This window comes from Ambystoma mexicanum, chromosome 10 (assembly GCF_040938575.1).
Source record: "Ambystoma mexicanum isolate Mex_15411 chromosome 10, UKY_AmexF1_1, whole genome shotgun sequence".
Taxonomy (NCBI): Eukaryota; Metazoa; Chordata; class Amphibia; order Caudata; family Ambystomatidae; genus Ambystoma; species Ambystoma mexicanum.
In genome coordinates this window covers 89,167,078-89,192,670 of record NC_090932.1, presented here as the reverse complement: position 1 = coordinate 89,192,670, position 25,593 = coordinate 89,167,078, and the positions used below count along the sequence as shown (strand labels likewise).

The 25,593-nt window shown below is 49.9% G+C and overlaps 1 protein-coding gene across 2 annotated transcripts in view; it reads right to left on the bottom strand.

The window, feature by feature from the left end:
* NMUR1 (neuromedin U receptor 1) overlaps window positions 1-25,593 on the bottom strand; it is a 545,957-nt gene that overhangs the window by 197,530 nt on the left and 322,834 nt on the right. For both annotated transcript variants that reach the window (XM_069617555.1, XM_069617556.1), the window contains exon 3: window positions 23,592-24,528. In XM_069617555.1, coding sequence (XP_069473656.1) covers window positions 23,592-24,528 — 937 coding nt within the window. The remainder of the gene's footprint in view (window positions 1-23,591; window positions 24,529-25,593) is intronic.

Genomic DNA, 25,593 nt, shown 5'->3' with positions numbered 1-25,593 from the left:
ACATGCCAAGAGATATGCCCACTCTGCTATCACCTCCCTCCCATTGAGACATATGCCAAGATTAATGCCCACTCAGCTATAACCTCCCTCCCATTGAGACACATGCCAAGATATATGCCCACTCAGCTATCACCTCCCACGAGTTGAGACACATGCCAAGATATATACCCACTCAGCTATCACCTCCCATGTGTTGAGACATGTGCCAATATAAATGCCCACTCAGCTACCACCTCCTCAACGTTGAGACACATGCCAAGATATATGCCCACTTTCCTATCACCTCCCATGTGTTAAGACACATGCCAAGATATGTGCCACTCAGCTATCACCTCCCACATGTTGAGACATGTGCCAAGATATATGCCCCTCAGCTATCACCTCCTGCACTTTGAGACATGTGCCAAGATATATGCCCACTCAGCTATCACCTCCTGCACTTTGAGACATGTGCCAAGATATATGCCCACTCAGCTATCACCTCCCATGTGTTGAGACATGTGCAATACAAAAGCCCACTCAGCTACCACCTCCTCAACGTTGAGACACATGCCAAGATATATGCCCACTCAGCTATCTCCTCCCACGTGTTGAGACACATGCCAAGATATATGCCCACTCAGCTATCATCTCCCACGTGTTGAGACACATGCCAAGATATATGCCCACTCAGCTATCATCTCCCTCCCATTGAGACACATGCCAAGAGATATGCCCACTCTGCTATCACCTCACTCCCATTGAAACATATGCCAAGATTAATGCCCACTCAGCTATCACCTCCCTCCCATTGAGACACATGCTAAGATATATGCCCACTCAGCTATCACCTCCCATGTGTTGAGACATGTGCCAAGATATATGAACCTCAGCTATCACCTCCTGCACTTTGAGACATGTGCCAAGATATATGCCCACTCAGCTATCACCTCCTGCACTTTGAGACATGTGCCAAGATATATGCCCACTCAGCTATCACCTCCCGCACGTTGAGACATGTGCCAAGATAAATGCCCACTCAGCTATCACATTTCTTATGTTGAGACATGTGCCAAGATAAATGCCCCTCAGCTATCACCTTCCGCACTCTGACATGTGCCAAGATATATGCCCACTCAGCTATCACCTCCCACACGTTGAGACATGTGCCAAGATACATGCACACTCAGCTATCACATTTCTTATGTTGAGACATGTGCCAAGATACATGCCCCTCAGCTATCATGTTCCGCACGCTGAGACATGTGCCAAGATATATGCCCACTCAGATATCACCTCCCTCGTGTTGAGACATGTGCCAAGATATATGCCCACTCAGCTATCACCTCCTGCGCACGTTGAGACATGTGCCAAGATAAATGCCCACTCAGCTATCACCTCCCTTACGTTGAGACATGTGCCAAGATAAATGCTCTTCAGCTATCACCTCCCACATGTTGAAACATGTGCCAAGATATATGCCCACTCAGCTATCACCTCCTGCACATGTTGGGACATGTGCCAAGATATATGCCCACTCAGCTATCACCTTCCATGTGTTGAGACATGTGCCAAGATAAATGCTTTTCAGCTATCACCTCCCGCACGTTGAGACATGTGCCAAGATAAATGCTCTTCAGCTATCACCTCCCGCACATTGAAACACGTGCCAAGATATATGCCCACTCAGCTATCACCTCCAGTGCATGTTGGGACATGTGCCAAGATATATGCCCACTCAGCTATCACCTCCCATGTGTTGAGAGATGTGCCAAGATAAATGCTCTTCAGCCATCACCTCCCGCACGTTGAGACATGTGCCAAGATAAATGCCCCTCAGCTATCACCTCCCGCACGTTGAGACATGTGGCAAGATAAATGCCCCTCAGCTATCACCTCCCACGTGTTGAGACACATGCCAAGATATATGCCCACTCAGCTATCACCTCTCACGTGTTGAGACACATGCCAAGATATATGCCCACTCAGCTATCACCTCCCTCCCATTGAGACACATGCCAAGATATATGCCCACTCAGCTATCACCTCCCATGTGTTGAGACATGTGCCAATATAAATGCCCACTCAGCTACCACCTCCTGCACATTGAGACACATGTCAAGATATATGCCCACTTTCCTATCACCTCCCATGTGTTGAGATACATGCCAAGATATTTGCCACTCAGCTATCACCTCCCACATGTTGAGACATGTGCCAAGATATATGCCCACTCAGCTATCACCTCCTGCGCATGTTGGGACATGTGCCAAGATATATGCCCACTCAGCTATCACCTCCTGCGCATGTTGGGACATGTGCCAAGATATATGTCCACTCAGCTATCACCTCCTGCACTTTGAGTCATGTGGCAAGATAAATGCCCCTCAGCTATCACCTCCCACGTGTTGAGACACATGCCAAGATATATGCCCACTCAGCTATCACCTCCCTCCCATTGAGACACATGCCAAGATATATGCCCACTCAGCTATCACCTCCCATGTTTTGAGACATGTGCCAATATAAATGCCCATTCAGCTTCCACCTCCTCCACGTTGAGACACATGCCAATATATATGCCCACTTTCCTATCACCTCCCATGTGTTGAGACACATGCCAAGATATATGCCACTCAGCTATCACCTCCCACATGTTGAGACATGTGCCAAGATATATGCCCACTCAGCTATCACCTCCTGCGCATGTTGGGACATGTGCCAAGATATATGCCCACTCAGCTATCACCTCCTGCGCATGTTGGGACATGTGCCAAGATATATGTCCATTCAGCTATCACCTCCTCCACGTTGAGACATGTGCAAGATATATGCCCACCCTGCTATCACCTCCCTCCAATTGAGATACATACCAAGATATATGCCCCCTCAGCTATCACCTCCCATGTGTGTTGAGACACATGCCAAGATATATGCCCACCCAGCTATCACCTCCCATGTGTGTTGAGACACATGCCAAGATATATGCCCACTCAGCTATCACCTCCCTCCCATTGAGACACATGCCAAGATATATGCCCACTCAGCTATCACCTCCCATGTGTTGAGACATGTGCCAATATAAATGCCCACTCAGCTACCACCTCCTCCACGTTGAGACACATGCCAAGATATATGTCCACTTTCCTATCACCTCCCATGTGTTGAGACACATGCCAAGATATATGCCCACTCAGCTATCACCTCCCTCCCATTGAGACACATGCCAAGATATATGCCCACTCAGCTATCACCTCCCACATGTTGAGACATGTGCCAAGATATATGCCCACTCAGCTATCACCTCCTGCGCATGTTGGGACATGTGCCAAGATATATGCCCACTCAGCTATCACCTCCTGCACATGTTGGGACATGTGCCAAGATATATGCCCACTCAGCTACCACCCCCCCCTTGTGACACATGCCAAGATAAATGCCCATTCAGCTATCACCTCCCTCCGATTGAGACACATGCAATATAAATGCCCACTCAGCTACTACCTCCTCCACATTGAGACAGATGCCAAGATATATGCCCACTTTCCTATCACCTACCATGTGTTGAGACACATGCCAAGATATTTGCCACTCAGCTATCACCTCCCACATGTTGAGACATGTGCCAAGATATATGCCCACTCAGCTATCACCTCCTGCGCATGTTGGGACATGTGCCAAGATATATGCCCACTCAGCTATCACCTCCTGCGCATGTTGGGACATGTGCCAAGATATATGTCCACTCAGCTATCACCTCCTGCACTTTGAGTCATGTGGCAAGATAAATGCCCCTCAGCTATCACCTCCCACGTGTTGAGACACATGCCAAGATATATGCCCACTCAGCTATCACCTCCCTCCCATTGAGGCATATGCCAAGATATATGCCCACTCAGCTATCACCTCCCATGTTTTGAGACATGTGCCAATATAAATGCCCACTCAGCTACCACCTCCTCCACGTTGAGACACATGCCAATATATATGCCCACTTTCCTATCACCTCCCATGTGTTGAGACACATGCCAAGATATATGCCACTCAGCTATCACCTCCCACATGTTGAGACATGTGCCAAGATATTTGCCCACTCAGCTATCACCTCCTGCGCATGTTGGGACATGTGCCAAGATATATGCCCACTCAGCTATCACATCCTGCGCATGTTGGGACATGTGCCAAGATATATGCCCACTCAGCTATCACCTCCTGTGCATGTTGGGACATGTGCCAAGATATATGTCCATTCAGCTATCACCTCCTCCACGTTGAGACATGTGCAAGATATATGCCCACCCTGCTATCACCTCCCTCCCATTGAGACACATACCAAGATATATGCCCCCTCAGCTATCACCTCCACGTGTTGAGACACATGCCAAGATATATGCCCACCCAGCTATCACCTCCCACGTGTGTTGAGACACATGCCAAGATATATGCCCACTCAGCTATCACCTCCCTCCCATTGAGACACATGCCAAGATATATGCCCACTCAGCTATCACCTCCCATGTGTTGAGACATGTGCAAATATAAATGCCCACTCAGCTACCACCTCCTCCACGTTGAGACACATGCCAAGATATATGCCCACTTTCCTATCACCTCCCATGTGTTGAGACACATGCCAACATATATGTCACTCAGCTATCACCTCCCACATGTTGAGACATGTGCCAAGATATATGCCCACTCAGCTATCACCTCCTGCGCATGTTGGGACATGTGCCAAGATATATGCCCACTCAGCTATCACCTCCTGCGTATGTTGGGACACATGCCAAGATATATGCCCACTCAGCTATCACCTCCCCCCCCTTTGTGACACATGCCAAGATAAATGCCCATTCAGCTATCACCTCCCTCCGATTGAGACACATGCAAGATAAATGCCCACTCAGCTATCACCTCCCTCCCATTGAGACATATGCAAGATATATGCCCACTCAGCTATCAGCTCCCTCCCATTGAGACACATGCAAGATATATGCCTACTCAGCTATCACCTCCCACGTGTTGAGACACATGCCAAGATATATGCCCACTCAGCTATCACCTCCCATGTGTTGAGACATGTGCCAATATAAATGCCCACTCAGCTACCACCTCCTTCACGTTGAGACACATGCCAAGATATATGCCCACTTTCCTATCACCTCCCATGTGTTGAGCCACATGCCAAGATATATGCCCACTCAGCTATCACCTCTCACGTGCTGAGACACATTCCAAGCTATATGCCCACTCAGCTATGACCTCCCACGTGTTGAGACACATGCCAAGATATATGCCCACTCAGCTATCACCTCCCACATGTTGAGACACATGCCAAGATATATGCCCACTCAGCTATCACCTCCCACGTGTTGAGAGACATGCCAAGATATATGCCCACTCAGCTATCATCTCCCTCCCATTGAGACACATGCCAAGAGATATGCCCACTCTGCTATCACCTCCCTCCCATTGAGACATATGCCAAGATTAATGCCCACTCAGCTATCACCTCCCTCCCATTGAGACACATGCCAAGATATATGCCCACTCAGCTATCACCTCCCACGTGTTGAGACACATGCCAAGATATATGCCCACTCAGCTATCACCTCCCATGTGTTGAGACATGTGCCAACATAAATGCCCACTCAGCTACCACCTCCTCAACGTTGAGACACATGCCAAGATATATGCCCACTTTCCTATCACCTCCCATGTGTTAAGACACATGCCAAGATATGTGCCACTCAGCTATCACCTCCCACATGTTGAGACATGTGCCAAGATATATGCCCCTCAGCTATCACCTCCTGCACTTTGAGACATGTGCCAAGATATATGCCCACTCAGCTATCACCTCCTGCACTTTGAGACATTTGCCAAGATATATGCCCACTCAGCTATCACCTCCCATGTGTTGAGACATGTGCCAATATAAATGCCCACTCAGCTACCACCTCCTCAACGTTGAGACACATGCCAAGATATATGCCCACTTTCCTATCACCTCCCATGTGTTAAGACACATGCCAAGATATGTGCCACTCAGCTCTCACCTCCCACATGTTGAGACATGTGCCAAGATATATGCCCCTCAGCTATCACCTCCTGCACTTTGAGACATGTGCCAAGATATATGCCCACTCAGCTATCACCTCCTGCACTTTGAGACATGTGCCAAGATATATGCCCACTCAGCTATCACCGACCGCACGTTGAGACATGTGCCAAGATACATGCCCACTCAGCTATCACCTCCCACATGTTGAGACATGTGCCAAGATACATGCCCACTCAGCTATCACATTTCTTATGTTGAGACATGTGCCAAGATAAATGCCCCTCAGCTATCACCTTCCTCACGCTGAGACATGTGCCAAGATATATGCCCACTCAGATATCACCTCCCTCGTGTTGAGACATGTGCCAAGATATATACCCACTCAGCTATCACCTCCTTCGCACGTTGAGACATGTGCCAAGATAAATGCCCACTCAGCTATCACCTCCCTTACGTTGAGAAATGTGCCAAGATAAATGCTCTTCAGCTATCACCTCCCACACGTTGAAACATGTGCCAAGATATATGCCCACTCAGCTATCACCTCCTGCGCATGTTGGGACATGTGCCAAGATATATGCCCACTCAGCTATCACCTCCTGCACATGTTGGGACATGTGCCAAGATATATGCCCACTCAGCTATCACCTTCCATGTGTTGAGACATGTGCCAAGATAAATGCTTTTCAGCTATCACCTCCCGCACGTTGAGACATGTGCCAAGATAAATGCTCTTCAGCTATCACCTCCCGCACGTTGAAACACGTGCCAAGATATATGCCCACTCAGCTATCACCTCCAGCGCATGTTGGGACATGTGCCAAGATATATGCCCACTCAGCTATCACCTCCCATGTGTTGAGACATGTGCCAAGATAAATGCCCCTCAGCTATCACCTCCCGCACGTTGAGACATGTGGCAAGATAAATGCCCCTCAGCTATCACCTCCCACGTGTTGAGACACATGCCAAGATATATGCCCACTCAGCTATCACCTCCCACGTGTTGAGACACATGCCAAGATATATGCCCACTCAGCTATCACCTCCCTCCCATTGAGACACATGCCAAGATATATGCCCACTCAGCTATCACCTCCCATGTGTTGAGACATGTGCCAATATAAATGCCCACTCAGCTACCACCTCCTCCACGTTGAGACACATGCCAAGATATATGCCCACTTTCCTATCACCTCCCATGTGTTGAGACACATGCCAAGATATTTGCCACTCAGCTATCACCTCCCACGTGTTGAGACACATGCCAAGATATATGCCCACCCAGCTATCACCTCCCTCCCATTGAGACACATGCCAAGATATATGCCAACTCAGCTATCACCTCCCATGTTTTGAGACATGTGCCAATATAAATGCCCACTCAGCTACCACCTTCTCCACGTTGAGACACATGCCAATATATATGCCCACTTTCCTATCACCTCCCATGTGTTGAGACACATGCCAAGATATATGCCACTCAGCTATCACCTCCCACATGTTGAGACATGTGCCAAGATATTTGCCCACTCAGCTATCACCTCCTGCGCATGTTGGGACATGTGCCAAGATATATGCCCACTCAGCTATCACCTCCTGCGCATGTTGGGACATGTGCCAAGATATATGCCCACTCAGCTATCACCTCCTGCGCATGTTGGGACATGTGCCAAGATATATGTCCATTCAGCTATCACCTCCTCCACGTTGAGACATGTGCAAGATATATGCCCACCCTGCTATCACCTCCCTCCCATTGAGACACATACCAAGATATATGCCCCCTCAGCTATCACCTCCACTTGTTGAGACACATGCCAAGATATATGCCCACCCAGCTATCACCTCCCATGTGTGTTGAGACACATGCCAAGATATATGCCCACTCAGCTATCACCTCCCTCCCATTGAGACACATGCCAAGATATATGCCCACTCAGCTATCACCTCCCATGTGTTGAGACATGTGCAAATATAAATGCCCACTCAGCTACCACCTCCTCCACGTTGAGACACATGCCAAGATATATGCCCACTTTCCTATCACCTCCCATGTGTTGAGACACATGCCAACATATATGTCACTCAGCTATCACCTCCCACATGTTGAGACATGTGCCAAGATATATGCCCACTCAGCTATCACCTCCTGCGCATGTTGGGACATGTGCCAAGATATATGCCCACTCAGCTATCACCTCCTGCGTATGTTGGGACACATGCCAAGATATATGCCCACTCAGCTATCACCTCCCCCCCCTTTGTGACACATGCCAAGATAAATGCCCATTCAGCTATCACCTCCCTCCGATTGAGACACATGCAAGATAAATGCCCACTCAGCTATCACCTCCCTCCCATTGAGACATATGCAAGATATATGCCCACTCAGCTATCAGCTCCCTCCCATTGAGACACATGCAAGATATATGCCTACTCAGCTATCACCTCCAACGTGTTGAGACACATGCCAAGATATATGCCCACTCAGCTATCACCTCCCATGTGTTGAGACATGTGCCAATATAAATGCCCACTCAGCTACCACCTCCTTCACGTTGAGACACATGCCAAGATATATGCCCACTTTCCTATCACCTCCCATGTGTTGAGCCACATGCCAAGATATATGCCCACTCAGCTATCACCTCTCACGTGCTGAGACACATTCCAAGCTATATGCCCACTCAGCTATGACCTCCCACGTGTTGAGACACATGCCAAGATATATGCCCACTCAGCTATCACCTCCCACATGTTGAGACACATGCCAAGATATATGCCCACTCAGCTATCACCTCCCACGTGTTGAGAGACATGCCAAGATATATGCCCACTCAGCTATCATCTCCCTCCCATTGAGACACATGCCAAGAGATATGCCCACTCTGCTATCACCTCCCTCCCATTGAGACATATGCCAAGATTAATGCCCACTCAGCTATCACCTCCCTCCCATTGAGACACATGCCAAGATATATGCCCACTCAGCTATCACCTCCCACGTGTTGAGACACATGCCAAGATATATGCCCACTCAGCTATCACCTCCCATGTGTTGAGACATGTGCCAACATAAATGCCCACTCAGCTACCACCTCCTCAACGTTGAGACACATGCCAAGATATATGCCCACTTTCCTATCACCTCCCATGTGTTAAGACACATGCCAAGATATGTGCCACTCAGCTATCACCTCCCACATGTTGAGACATGTGCCAAGATATATGCCCCTCAGCTATCACCTCCTGCACTTTGAGACATGTGCCAAGATATATGCCCACTCAGCTATCACCTCCTGCACTTTGAGACATTTGCCAAGATATATGCCCACTCAGCTATCACCTCCCATGTGTTGAGACATGTGCCAATATAAATGCCCACTCAGCTACCACCTCCTCAACGTTGAGACACATGCCAAGATATATGCCCACTTTCCTATCACCTCCCATGTGTTAAGACACATGCCAAGATATGTGCCACTCAGCTCTCACCTCCCACATGTTGAGACATGTGCCAAGATATATGCCCCTCAGCTATCACCTCCTGCACTTTGAGACATGTGCCAAGATATATGCCCACTCAGCTATCACCTCCTGCACTTTGAGACATGTGCCAAGATATATGCCCACTCAGCTATCACCGACCGCACGTTGAGACATGTGCCAAGATACATGCCCACTCAGCTATCACCTCCCACATGTTGAGACATGTGCCAAGATACATGCCCACTCAGCTATCACATTTCTTATGTTGAGACATGTGCCAAGATAAATGCCCCTCAGCTATCACCTTCCTCACGCTGAGACATGTGCCAAGATATATACCCACTCAGCTATCACCTCCTGCGCACGTTGAGACATGTGCCAAGATAAATGCCCACTCAGCTATCACCTCCCTTACGTTGAGAAATGTGCCAAGATAAATGCTCTTCAGCTATCACCTCCCACACGTTGAAACATGTGCCAAGATATATGCCCACTCAGCTATCACCTCCTGCGCATGTTGGGACATGTGCCAAGATATATGCCCACTCAGCTATCACCTCCTGCACATGTTGGGACATGTGCCAAGATATATGCCCACTCAGCTATCACCTTCCATGTGTTGAGACATGTGCCAAGATAAATGCTTTTCAGCTATCACCTCCCGCACGTTGAGACATGTGCCAAGATAAATGCTCTTCAGCTATCACCTCCCGCACGTTGAAACACGTGCCAAGATATATGCCCACTCAGCTATCACCTCCAGCGCATGTTGGGACATGTGCCAAGATATATGCCCACTCAGCTATCACCTCCCATGTGTTGAGACATGTGCCAAGATAAATGCCCCTCAGCTATCACCTCCCGCACGTTGAGACATGTGGCAAGATAAATGCCCCTCAGCTATCACCTCCCACGTGTTGAGACACATGCCAAGATATATGCCCACTCAGCTATCACCTCCCACGTGTTGAGACACATGCCAAGATATATGCCCACTCAGCTATCACCTCTCTCCCATTGAGACACATGCCAAGATATATGCCCACTCAGCTATCACCTCCCATGTGTTGAGACATGTTCCAATATAAATGCCCACTCAGCTACCACCTCCTCCACGTTGAGACACATGCCAAGATATATGCCCACTTTCCTATCACCTCCCATGTGTTGAGACACATGCCAAGATATTTGCCACTCAGCTATCACCTCCCACGTGTTGAGACACATGCCAAGATATATGCCCACCCAGCTATCACCTCCCTCCCATTGAGACACATGCCAAGATATATGCCAACTCAGCTATCACCTCCCATGTTTTGAGACATGTGCCAATATAAATGCCCACTCAGCTACCACCTTCTCCACGTTGAGACACATGCCAATATATATGCCCACTTTCCTATCACCTCCCATGTGTTGAGACACATGCCAAGATATATGCCACTCAGCTATCACCTCCCACATGTTGAGACATGTGCCAAGATATTTGCCCACTCAGCTATCACCTCCTGCGCATGTTGGGACATGTGCCAAGATATATGCCCACTCAGCTATCACCTCCTGCGCATGTTGGGACATGTGCCAAGATATATGCCCACTCAGCTATCACCTCCTGCGCATGTTGGGACATGTGCCAAGATATATGTCCATTCAGCTATCACCTCCTCCACGTTGAGACATGTTCAAGATATATGCCCACCCTGCTATCACCTCCCTCCCATTGAGACACATACCAAGATATATGCCCCCTCAGCTATCACCTCCACGTGTTGAGACACATTCCAAGATATATGCCCACCCAGCTATCACCTCCCATGTGTGTTGAGACACATGCCAAGATATATGCCCACTCAGCTATCACCTCCCTCCCAGTGAGACACATGCCAAGATATATGCCCACTCAGCTATCACCTCCCATGTGTTGAGACATGTGCCAATATAAATGCCCACTCAGCTACCACCTCCTCCACGTTGAGACACACGCCAAGATATATGCCCACTTTCCTATCACCTCCCATGTGTTGAGACACATGCCAAGATATATGTCACTCAGCTATCACCTCCCACATGTTGAGACATGTGCCAAGATATATGCCCACTCAGCTATCACCTCCTGCGCATGTTGGGACATGTGCCAAGATATATGCCCACTCAGCTATCACCTCCTGCGCATGTTGGGACTTGTGCCAAGATATATGTCCATTCAGCTATCACCTCCTCCACGTTGAGACATGTGCAAGATATATGCCCTCCCTGCTATCACCTCCCTCCCATTGAGACATGTGCAAGATATATGCCCACCCTGCTATCACCTCCCTCCCATTGAGACACATACCAAGATATATGCCCCCTCAGCTATCACCTCCCGCACGTTGAGACATGTGCCAAGATAAATGCCCACTCAGCTATCACATTTCTTAGGTTGAGACATGTGCCAAGATAAATGCCCCTCAGCTATCACCTTCTGCACGCTTGAGACATGTGCCAAGATATATGCCCACTCAGCTATCACCTCCTGCACATGTTGAGACATGTGCCAAGATAAATGGATAAATGCCCACTCAGCTATCACTTCCCTTACTTTGAGACATGTGCCAAGATAAATGCTCTTCAGCTATCACCTCCCGCACGTTGAAACACGTGCCAAGATATATTCCCACTCAGCTATCACCTCCTGCGCATGTTGGGACATGTGCCAAGATATATGCCCACTCAGCTATCACCTCCTGTGCATGTTGGGAAATGTGCCAAGATATATGCCCACTCAGCTATCACCTCCCATGTGTTGAGACATGTGCCAAGATCAATGCTCTTCAGCTATCACCTCCCGCACGTTGAGACATGTGCCAAGATAAATGCCCCTCAGCTATCACCTCCCGCACGTTGAGACATGTGGCAAGATAAATGCCCCTCAGCTATCACCTCCCACACGTTGAGAAATGTGGCAAGATAAATGCCCCTCAGCTATCACCTCCCACGTGTTGAGACACATGCCAAGATATATGCCCACTCAGCTATCACCTCCCACGTGTTGAGACACATGCCAAGATATATGCCCACTCAGCTATCCCCTCCCTCCCATTGAGACACATGCCACGATATATGCCCACTCAGCTATCACCTTCCATGTGTTGAGACATGTGCCAAGATAAATGCTTTTCAGCTATCACCTCCCGCACGTTGAGACATGTGCCAAGATAAATGCTCTTCAGCTATCACCTCCCGCACTTTGAAACACGTGCCAAGATATATGCCCACTCAGCTATCACCTCCAGCGCATGTTGGGACATGTGCCAAGATATATGCCCACTCAGCTATCACCTCCCATGTGTTGAGACATGTGCCAAGATAAATGCTCTTCAGCCATCACCTCCCGCACGTTGAGACATGTGCCAAGATAAATGCCCCTCAGCTATCACCTCCTGCACGTTGAGACATGTGGCAAGATAAATGCCCCTCAGCTATCACCTCCCACGTGTTGAGACACATGCCAAGATATATGCCCACTCAGCTATCACCTCTCACGTGTTGAGACACATGCCAAGATATATGCCCACTCAGCTATCACCTCCCACGTGTTGAGACACATGCCAAGATATATGCCCACTCAGCTATCACCTCCCTCCCATTGAGACACATGCCAAGATATATGCCCACTCAGCTATCACCTGCCATATGTTGAGACATGTGCCAATATAAATGCCCACTCAGCTACCACCTCCTCCACGTTGAGACAAATGCCAAGATATATGCCCACTTTCCTATCACCTCCCATGTGTTGAGACACATGCCAAGATATTTGCCACTCAGCTATCACCTCCCACATGTTGAGACATGTGCCCACATATATGCCCACTCAGCTATCACCTCCTGCACATGTTGGGACATGTGCCAAGATATATGCCCACTCAGCTATCACCTCCTGCGCATGTTGGGACATGTGCCAAGATATATGTCCATTCAGCTATCACCTGCTCCACGTTGAGACATGTGCAAGATATATGCCCACCCTGCTATCACCTCCCTACCATTGAGACACAAACCAAGATATATGCCCCCTCAGCTATCACCTCCACGTGTTGAGACACATGCCAAGATATATGCCCACCCAGCTATCACCTCCCACGTGTGTTGAGACACATGCCAAGATATATGCCCACTCAGCTATCACCTCCCTCCCATTGAGACACATGCCAAGATATATGCCCACTCAGCTATCACCTCCCATGTGTTGAGACATGTGCCAATATAAATGCCCACTCAGCTACCACCTCCTCCACGTTGAGACACATGCCAAAATATATGCCCACTTTCCTATCACGTCCCATGTTTTGAGACACATGCCAAGATATATGTCACTCAGCTATCACCTCCCACATGTTGAGACATGTGCCAAGATATATGCCCACTCAGCTATCACCTCCTGCGCATGTTGGGACATGTGCCAAGATATATGCCCACTCAGCTATCACCTCCTGCGCATGTTGGGACATGTGCCAAGATATGTGCCCACTCAGCTATCACCTCCTGCGCATGTTGGGACATGTGCCAAGATATATGTCCATTCAGCTATCACCTCCTCCACGTTGAGACATGTGCAAGATATATGCCCACCCTGCTATCACCTCCCTCCCATTGAGACATGTGCAAGATATATGCCCACCCTGCTATCACCTCCCTCCCATTGAGACACATACCAAGATATATGCCCCCCTCAGCTATCACCTCCCGCACGTTGAGACATGTGCCAAGATATATGCCCACTCAGCTATCACCTCCTGCGCATGTTGAGAGATGTGCCAAGATAAATGGATAAATGCCCACTCAGCTATCACTTCCCTTACTTTGAGACATGTGCCAAGATAAATGCTCTTCAGCTATCACCTCCTGCGCATGTTGGGACATGTGCCAAGATATATGCCCACTCAGCTATCACCTCCTGTGCATGTTGGGAAATGTGCCAAGATATATGCCCACTCAGCTATCACCTCCCATGTGTTGAGACATGTGCCAAGATCAATGCTCTTCAGCTATCACCTCCCGCACGTTGAGACATGTGCCAAGATAAATGCCCCTCAGCTATCACCTCCCGCACGTTGAGACATGTGGCAAGATAAATGCCCCTCAGCTATCACCTCCTGCGCATGTTGGGACATGTGCCACGATATATGCCCACTCAGCTATCACCTCCTGTGCATGTTGGGAAATGTGCCAAGATATATGCCCACTCAGCTATCACCTCCCATGTGTTGAGACATGTGCCAAGATCAATGCTCTTCAGCTATCACCTCCCGCACGTTGAGACATGTGCCAAGATAAATGCCCCTCAGCTATCACCTCCCGCACGTTGAGACATGTGGCAAGATAAATGCCCCTCAGCTATCACCTCCCATACGTTGAGAAATGTGGCAAGATAAATGCCCCTCAGCTATCACCTCCCAAGTGTTGAGACACATGCCAAGATATATGCCCACTCAGCTATCCCCTCCCTCCCATTGAGACACATGCCACGATATATGCCCACTCAGCTATCAACTCCCATGTGTTGAGACACATGCCAAGATATATGCCCACTCAGATATCACCTCCCACATGTTGAGACATGCGCCAAGATATATGCCCACTCAGCTATCACCTCCTGCGCATGTTGGGACATGTGCCAAGATATATGCCCACTCAGCTATCACCTCCCTTACGTTGAGACATGTGCCAAGATATATGCCCACTCAGATATCCCCTCCCTCCCATTGAGACACATGCCAAGATATATGCCCACTCAGCTATCACCTCCCGCACGTTGAGACATGTGCCAAGATAAATGCCCACTCAGCTATCACATTTCTTACGTTGAGACATGTGCCAAGATAAATGTCCCTCAGCTATCACCTTCCGCACGCTCAGATTTGTGCCAAGATATATGCCCACTCAGATATAACCTCCCACGTGTTGAGACATGTGCCAAGATATATGCCCACTCAGCTATCACCTCCTGCGCACGTTGAGACATGTGCCAAGATAAATGCCCACTCAGCTATCACCTCCCTTACGTTGAGACGTGTGCCAAGATAAATGCTCTTCAGCTATCACCTCCCGCACGTTGAAACACGTGCCAAGATATATGCCCACTCAGCTATCACCTCCTGCGCATGTTGGGACATGTGCCAAGATATATACCCACTCAGCTATCACCTCCTGTGCATGTTGCGACATGTGCCAAGATATATGCCCACTCAGCTATCACCTCCCTTACCTTGAGACATGTGCCAAGATAAATGCTCTTCAACAATCACCTCCCGCACATTGAGACATGTGCCAAGATAAATGCCCCTCAGCTATCACCTCCCGCACGTTGAGACATGTGGCAAGATAAATGCCCCTCAGCTGTCACCTCCCTCACGTTGAAACACGTGCCAAGATATATGCCCACTCAGCTATCACCTCCTGCGCATGTTGGGACATGTGCCAAGATATATGCCCACTCAGCTATCACCTCCTGCGCATGTTGGGACATGTGCCAAGATATATGCCCACTCAGCTATCTCCTCCCTTACGTTGAGACATGTGCCAAGATATATGCCCACTCAGCTATTTCCTCCCTTACGTTGAGACATGTGCCAAGATAAATGCCCCTCAGCTATCACCTCCCGCACGTTGAGACATGTGGCAAGATAAATGCCCCTCAGCTATCACCTCCCGCACGTTGAGACATGTGGCAAGATAAATGCCCCTCAGCTGTCACCTCCCACACGTTGAAACACGTGCCACGATATATGCCCACTCAGCTATCACCTCCTGCGCATGTTGGGACATGTGCCAAGATATATGCCCACTCAGCTATCTCCTCCCTTACGTTGAGACATGTGCCAAGATAAATGCTCTTCAGCTATCACCTCCCGCACGTTGAAACACGTGCCAAGATAAATGCCCCTCAGCTATCACTTCCGGCATTTTGGGACATGTGCCAAGATATATGCCCACTCAGCTATGACCTCCCACGTGTTGAGACATGTGCCAAGATATAAACCCACTCAGCTATCACCTCCTGCGCATGTTGGGACATGTGCCAAAATAAATGCCCACTCAGCTATCACCTCCTGCGCACGTTGGGACATGTGCCAAGATATATGCCCACTCAGCTATCACCTCCCACATGTTCAAATACGTGTTGATTATGGACTGGATTGACTGCCACCATTCACTTGTGATTTGCCATTTGGTGTTAAGGTTGGTGTGCCTTACACCTGTGGATTGTAAGAATACATTCAAAATAATTTCTTGATACCCCGTGTTCATTTAGACAGAATTCATTTGCAGGTCCTGTATATTACCTGCTGGATGAAATATGCAAAGGGGATCTACTTTATTTTCTACATGCAATTGATCGAATTGATCGAAATGAGAGCACTTTTCTCAATTTTGAGCACCTAGTCAAGAGAGAAAACATGCACCGGTCCTTAATCATCAAAGGATCATAGTAGAGACTGCCAGCTGAGGAACTGGCATGGTGTTGGGGTGACCTTGAAGGCTCTTGGTAGGGGATAGGTATAGGTGGCAGGAATAAAAAAGGGCACAAAGTGGAAAGCCGGCAGGGTGTCATATGGTGATTAGCAAGGGCACTCCTGAGAAAAAGGCAGAAGGCACGCAGCATGGATAGGTATCACACATACCTTCACATCGCCAAAGTATGATCCTAAAACACCATGATATGAGTGATAGCATGCCAGAGGTTTGTAATCCTGCAATGATGGGAGTGACAGCACGCCAGAGGTATGTGATCCTGCAATGAATGGAGTGACAGCACGCCAGAGGTATGTGATGCTGCAATGGCAGGAGTTACAGCATTCCAGAGGTTTGTGATCTTGCAATGATGGGAGTGATAGCACGCCAGAGGTTTGTGATCCTGCAATGATGGGAGTGACAGCACACCAGAGGTATGTGATCCTACAATGATGGGAGTTACAGCATTCCAGAGGTTTGTGATCTTGCAATGATGGGAGTGATAGCACGCCAGAGGTTTGTGATCCTGCAATGATGGGAGTGATAGCACGCCAGAGGTTTGTGATCCTGCAATGATTGGAGTGTAAGCATGCCTGAGGTATGTGATCCTACCATGACGGGAGTGACAGCTCGCCAGAGGTATGTGATCCTGCAATGATGGGAGTGACATCATGCCAGATGAATGTGATCCTGCAATGATGGGAGTTACACCATGCCACAGGTATGTGATCCTGCAATGATGGGAGTGACAGCACGCCAGAGGTATGTGATCCTGCAATGATGGGAGTGACATCATGCCAGAGGTATGTGATCCTGCAATGATGGGAGTGATACCATGCCCGAGGTATGTCATCCTGCAATGATGGGAGTGACAGCACACCAGAGGTATGTGATCCTGCAATGATGGGAGTGACAGCACTCCAGATGAATGTGATCCAGCAACAATGGGAGTGGCAGCAGGCCAGAGGTATGCGAGCCATCTCCAATGGTAGTAACAGCACATAAGAGGTATGTGATCATGCAATGATGGGAGTGACAGCACGCCAGAGGTATGTGATCCTACAATGATGGGAGTGGCAGCACGCCAGAGGTATGTGATCCTGCAATGAATGGAGTGACAGCACGCCAGTGAAATGTCATCCTGCAATGATGGGAGTGACAGCACGCCAGAGGTATGTGATCCAGCAACAATAGGAGTGGCAGTATGCCAGAGGTAAGTAATGCCACAACAGTGGGAGTGACAGCATGCCAGAGGTTTATGAAGCTGCAATGGCGGGAGTTAAAGCATGCCAGATGTATGTGATCCTGCAATGATGGGCGTGACAGCATGCCAGATAAATGTGATCCAGCAACAATGTGAGTGGAGCATGCAATATGAATGTGATCTAGCAGAAATGGGAGTGGCAGCATGCCAGAGGTATGAGATCCTGCAATGATGGGAGTGACAACATGCCAGGTGAATATGATCCAGAAACCCTGGGAGTGGCAGCATGCAAGATAAATGTGATCCAGCAACAATGGGAGTGGCAGCATGCCAGAGGTATGAGATCCCACATCAATGGGAGCGACAGCATGCCAGAGGTATGCGATCCCACAACAATGGGAGTTACAGCAGACAGCATGCCAGAGGTATGTGATCCTGCAATGATGGGAGTGACACCACGCCAGAGGTAAATTATCCTGCAATAATGGGAGTGAGAGCACACCATAGGTATGTGATCCCACATTGATAGGAGTGACAGCATGCCAGAGTTGTGTGACCCCACATTGATGGGAGTGACAGAATGCCAAAGGTAAGTGATACCACAATGATGGTAGTGGCAACATGCCAGAGGTATGTGATCCCTTCTTTTTTGTTAGTTTGGGAGGGAGAAAATGTGTCTGTGCCTCAAACAACACAAATCCTTAAAATGTCCCTGACACAGATTAATATGGAATAAAAACAGATCAGTTTGACTAATTGTACATATGCTGATAGTGGTTTCCTAGTTTTAAAAATAGCTCTTCTGGTACTTGATGGTGGATTTTTGTGTAAATGCACAAATAAATCTGTAATAGGAGCTTTGTGTTCTGCTATTATCCTAGTCAAACATGATGACCTTAAACATTTATGAAAATGTGACTTAATACATGCTTAAGGAAATAATGGCTAAATGAACAAGGACAATTATATTCCAGTAACTAACATTAACACTGTCTTCCTGCATTCCAATTCCAGCTCCCCCCCACTTACACAGCATGTTGGTCACCTGTCCCTATCCCATTTCACTTACACAGCTTCTTGGTCACCTATCTACCCCTGTCCCACCTCACTTACACAGTATCATGGCCACCTGCCTCCTCAACCCTTACTTGCACAGCATCTTGACCATCACCCCCCACACTTCCCTCTTCATTTGCACAGCATCTTAGACACCTATCAACCCCTGCCCCTCTCACTTACACATCATTTTGGTCACCTACCCCACCACCCCCTTTCACTTACACAGCATCTTGGTCACCTGCCTCCTCCCTCTCACATACACAGCATCGTGACCACCTGCCCCCAACCCCTTTCACTTACACAGCATCTTGGTCATCTGCCTCCTCCCTCTCACTTACACAGCACCTTGGTCCCCTCCCCCCCCCCCCCCATTCACTTACAAAGCATCTTGGTCACCTGCGCCTTCAACCCTCACTTACACAGCATAGTGGTCTCCTGCCTCCTCCCTCTCACTTACACAGCACCTTGGTCACCTGCCCCCTACACTTTCACTTGCACAGCACCTTGGTCACCTGCCTCCTCCCTCTCATTTATACAGCATAGTGGTCTCCTGCCTCCTCCTTCTCACACAGCACCTTGGTCACCTGCCCCGCACCCTTTCACTTGCACAGAACCTTGTCCATCTGCCCCCACCCCCTTTTACTTACAGAGCATCTTGGTCTCCTGCTTCCTCCCCCTCACTTGCGCAGCATCTTACCCGCCTATCTACCCCTGCCCCCCTCACTTGCACAACATCTTGGTCACCTGCCCCCCCTTATACTTGCACAACATCTTGGTCACCTGCCCCCCCTTATACTTGCATAGCATCTTGGACACCTGCCCCCTCCCCATTCACTTGTACAGCACCTTGGTCATCTGCCCCGCCCCCTTTGACGTGCACAGCATCTTGGTCACCTGCCTCCAACCCATTTCACTTGCACAGCACCTTGGTCACCTGCCCCCCCCATATCACTTGCACAGCATCTTGGTCACCTGCCCCCTCCCTCTCACTTACACAGCACCTTGGTCACCTACCCCCACCCCCTTTGACTTACACAGCAACTTGGTCACCTGCCGCCTCCCCTTTCACTTGCACAGCACCCTGGTCACCTGCCCCCGCCCCCTTTGACTTACACAGCACCTTGGTCACCTGCCTCATTTGGCTTACACAGTACCTTGGTAACCTGGCCCCTCCCCTTTCACAGCACCTTGGTCACCTGCCCCGCCCCTTTGACTTACATAGCACCTTGGTCACCTGCCTCCTTTGGCTTACACAGCACCTTGTTCACCTGCCCCGCCCTCTTTGACCTACACAGCACCTTGGTCACCTGCCCCGCCCCCTTTAACTTACACAGCATCTTGGTCACCTGCCCCAACCCACTTCGACTTACACAGCATCTTGGCCATCTCTCTACCCCTGCCCCACCTCACTTACACAGCACCTTGGTCACCTGCCCCCACCCCCTTTGACTTGCACAGCACCTTGTTCACCTGCCCCGCCCCCTTTGACTTACACAGCACCTTGGTCACCTGCCCCGCCCCCTTTGACTTAAAAAGCTCCTTGGTCACCTGCCCTGCCCCCTTTGACTTAAAAAGCTCCTTGGTCACCTGCCCCGCCCCCTTTGATTTACACAGCACCTTGTTCACCTGCCCCGCCCCCTTTGACTTACACAGCACCTTGGTCACCTGCCCCGCCCCCTTTGACTTACACAGCATCTTGGCCACCTGCCCCCTCCCCCTTTGACTTACACAGCACCTTGGTCACCTGCCCCGCCCCTTTGACTTACACAGCACCTTGTTCATCCGCCCCGCCCCCTTTGACTTACACAGCACCTTGGTCACCTGCGCCGCCCCCTTTGACTTAAACAGCATCTTGGTCACCTGCCTTGTTCCCTTTGACTTACACAGCACCTTGGTCACCTGCCCTGTTCCCTTTCACTTACACAGCACCTTGGTCACCTACTTCGCCCCTTTGACTTACACAGCATCTTGGTCACCTGCCCTGTTCCCTTTGACTTACACAGCACCTTGGTCACCTGCCCTGTTCCCTTTGATTTACACAGCACCTTGGTCACCTGCCTGTTCCCTTTGATTTACACAGCACCTTGGTCACCTGCCTGTTCCCTTTGACTTACACAGCATCTTGGTCCCCTGCCCTGTTCCCTTTTGCTTACACAGCACCTTGGTCACCTGCCCTGTTCCCTTTGACTTACACAGCACCTTGGTCACAAGCCCCGCCCCCTTTGACTTACACAGCACCATGTTCACCTGCGCTGCCCCCTTTGACTTAAACAGCATCTTGGTCACCTGCCCTGTTCCCTTTGACTTACACAGCACCTTGGTCACCTGCCCCCGCCCCCTTTGACTTACACAGCACTTTGGTCACCTGCTGCGCCCCTTTGACTTACACAGATCTTGGTCACCTGCCCTGTTCCCTTTGACTAATACAACACCTTGGTCACCTGCCCCCGCCCCCTTTGACTTACACAGCACCTTGGTCACCTGCCCCCGCCCCCTTTGACTTACACAGCATCTTGGTCACCTGCTGCGCCCCTTTGACTTACACAGCATCTTGGTCACCTGCCCTGTTCCCTTTGACTTACACAGCACCTTGGTCACCTGCCCCGCCCCCTTTGACATACACAGCACCTTGGTCACCTACTTCGCCCCTTTGACTTACACAGCATCTTGGTCACCTGCCCTGTTCCCTTTGACTTACACAGCACCTTGGTCACCTGCCCTGTTCCCTTTGATTTACACAGCACCTTGGTCACCTGCCCTGTTCCCTTTGATTTACACAGCACCTTGGTCACCTGCCCTGTTCCCTTTGACTTACACAGTATCTTGGTCACCTGCCCTGTTCCCTTTGGCTTACACAGCACCTTGGTCACCTGCCCTGTTCCCTTTGACTTACACAGCACCTTGGTCACCTGCCCCGTCCCCTTTGACTTACACAGCAACGTGTTCACCTGCCCTGTTCCCTTTGACTTACACAGCAACGTGTTCACCTGCCCTGTTCCCTTTGACTTACACAGCATCTTGGTCACCTGCCCTGTTCCCTTTGACTTACACAGCACCTTGGTCACCTGCCCTGTTCCCTTTGACTTACACAGCATCTTGGTCCCCTGCCCTGTTCCCTTTTGCTTACACAGCACCTTGGTCACCTGCCCTGTTCCCTTTGACTTACACAGCACCTTGGTCACAAGCCCCGCCCCCTTTGACTTACACAGCACCATGTTCACCTGCGCCGCCCCCTTTGACTTAAACAGCATCTTGGTCACCTGCCCTGTTCCCTTTGACTTACACAGCACCTTGGTCACCTGCCCCCGCCCCCTTTGACTTACACAGCACTTTGGTCACCTGCTGCGCCCCTTTGACTTACACAGATCTTGGTCACCTGCCCTGTTCCCTTTGACTTATACAACACCTTGGTCACCTGCCCCCGCCCCCTTTGACTTACACAGCACCTTGGTCACCTGCCCCCGCCCCCTTTGACTTACACAGCATCTTGGTCACCTGCTGCGCCCCTTTGACTTACACAGCATCTTGGTCACCTGCCCTGTTCCCTTTGACTTACACAGCACCTTGGTCACCTGCCCCGCCCCCTTTGACATACACAGCACCTTGGTCACCTACTTCGCCCCTTTGACTTACACAGCATCTTGGTCACCTGCCCTGTTCCCTTTGACTTACACAGCACCTTGGTCACCTGCCCTGTTCCCTTTGATTTACACAGCACCTTGATCACCTGCCCTGTTCCCTTTGATTTACACAGCACCTTGGTCACCTGCCCTGTTCCCTTTGACTTACACAGTATCTTGGTCACCTGCCCTGTTCCCTTTGGCTTACACAGCACCTTGGTCACCTGCCCTGTTCCCTTTGACTTACACAGCACCTTGGTCACCTGCCCCGTCCCCTTTGACTTACACAGCAACGTGTTCACCTGCCCTGTTCCCTTTGACTTACACAGCACCTTGGTCACCTGCCCAGCCCCCTTTGACTTACACAGCACCGTGTTCACCTGCCCCGCCCCCTTTGACTTACACAGCACCTTGTTCACCTGCCCCGCCCCCTTTGACTTACACAGCACCTTGGTCACCTGCCCCGCCCCCTTTGACTTACACAGCACCTTGTTCACCTGCCCCGCCCCCTTTGACTTACACAGCACTTTGGTCACCTGCCCCGCCCCCTTTGACTTACACAGCACCTTGTTCACCTACCCCGCCCCCTTTGACTTACACAGCACCTTGTTCACCTGCCCCGCCCCCTTTGACTTACACAGCACCTTGGTCACCTGCCCCGCCCCCTTTGACTTACACAGCATCTTGGTCACCTGCCTCCTCCGGCTCTTCTCCTGCTGGAGCCTGACATTCTGGTAGCTGTCGCAGTCGGCACCCGATTTGGCCTCCAGCACCTGCAGCAGCTTCTCTCGCTTCAGCTGCAGGCCAATGAGCAGGTACAAGATGCTGATGGTCCCCATGGGCAGGAAGAAGAACAGGATGGTCGTGATCTGGATAATGAGGTTGTACATCCAACGTGGCTTCACGATGGTGCAGGTGGCCGAGTCTGGCACCACCCCCCTGCCTGGCAGTTCCACGTGGAGGATCCCGTTCAGGCTGGTGTTGGGGATGGCGCAAAGGATGGAGAGAAGCCACACGCTGATGATGACCCTCTTGGCGTGGTTCCTGGTCACCACATACTTGGCCTTGAGCGGGTGCACCACAGCGATGTATCGCTCCACACTGAGTGCAGTCACATTCAAAATGGAGGCAAAGCACACTGTTTCAAAGAGCAGGGTTTTGAAGTAGCAGCCACCTTTGCCAAATAGAAAGGGGTAATTGCTCCAAAGCTCGTACAGCTCCAGGGGCATCCCCATCAGGAGGACCAGGAGGTCAGACACCGCCAGGCTGAACAGATAGTAGTTTGTGGGAGTCCTCATGATCTTGTGTTTGAAAATCACAATGCAGGTCAAGGTATTCCCGAGGGCACCACCCACAAAGATCGCGAGATAGACGATGCAAATTGGCATGAAGAAGTTGGACCTCCGCGGGCCCAAGTATTTGAACTGCAGCTCCTCTATCGTCAGATTATAATCCTCTTCATTGGAGAAGCCAAAGCCGAACGGGGCTTCCTGGTGGCTTCGATTGCACCTGCCCGGGTGGTTTACTTTATGGGGAAGGTCTGGGTGGTGCTGGAGAAACTCCATATTGGAGCAGTTGGTGTGGAAAGGCATCATCTTCGGTATTCCACCCAACTGAAAATAAAATAGAAAAATGTAAACATAGGGGACACCCAAACATTTAGCAATATAAACATCATCATCATAACCAAAAGAAGATCCCCGTACAAAGGATACAGACTATCTATCCAAGCGCAAGGAGAATCCCCCCTACAATGACAACAGCATCATCATCTCTGGTCAGCATCATCATAACCACCAGAAGATCCCCACCCAGAGGATACAGACTACCTATCCAAGCGCAAGGAGAATCCCCTCTACAATGACAACAGCATCATCATCTCTGGTCAGCATCATCATAACCACCAGAAGATCCCCACCCAGAGGATACAGACTATCTATCCAAGCGCAAGGAGAATCCCCTCTACAATGACAACAGCATCATCATCTCTGGTCAGCATCATCATAACCACCAGAAGATCCCCATCCAGAGGATACAGACTATCTATCCAAGCGCAAGGAGAATCCCCTCTACAATGACAACAGCATCATCATCTCTGGCCAGCATCATCATAACCACCAGAAGATCCCCGTCCAGAGGATACAGACTATCTATCCAAGCGCAAGGAGAATCCCCTCTACAATGACAACAGCATCATCATCTTTGGTCAGCATCATCATAACCACCAGAAGATCCCCGTCCAGAGGATACAGACTACCTATCCAAGCGCAAGGAGAATCCCCTCTACAATGACAACAGCATCATCATCTCTGGTCAACATCATCATTAGCACCCGGGTGGGGTTAGCCAGCCAATCGGCGTAAGCCGGTGTAAACCTGCGTTCCAAGCCACCTGATGGCCGGCTCCCACAACCGGCATCTTCCCCTAACCTCTTTTTTAAAATTTGGAATCCTCCTCCCTCTCCCAACTTATCTTATTGCGAAGGTGCCACAGCCGCACCTTCCTCTCTGCACAGAACGGCCGCCATGGAAAGGGAAGAGGGGCTCCGTACGGAGCTTCCCCTTCCCTTTCCATGGCGGCCATGTTTGTAAAGGATTTTCCTTTGTACAACGGGATTCCATGCGCGTCCCGTTGTAGGAAGGAAAATACTTTTTTTTAGCACCCCAGTTTGCTGCTTT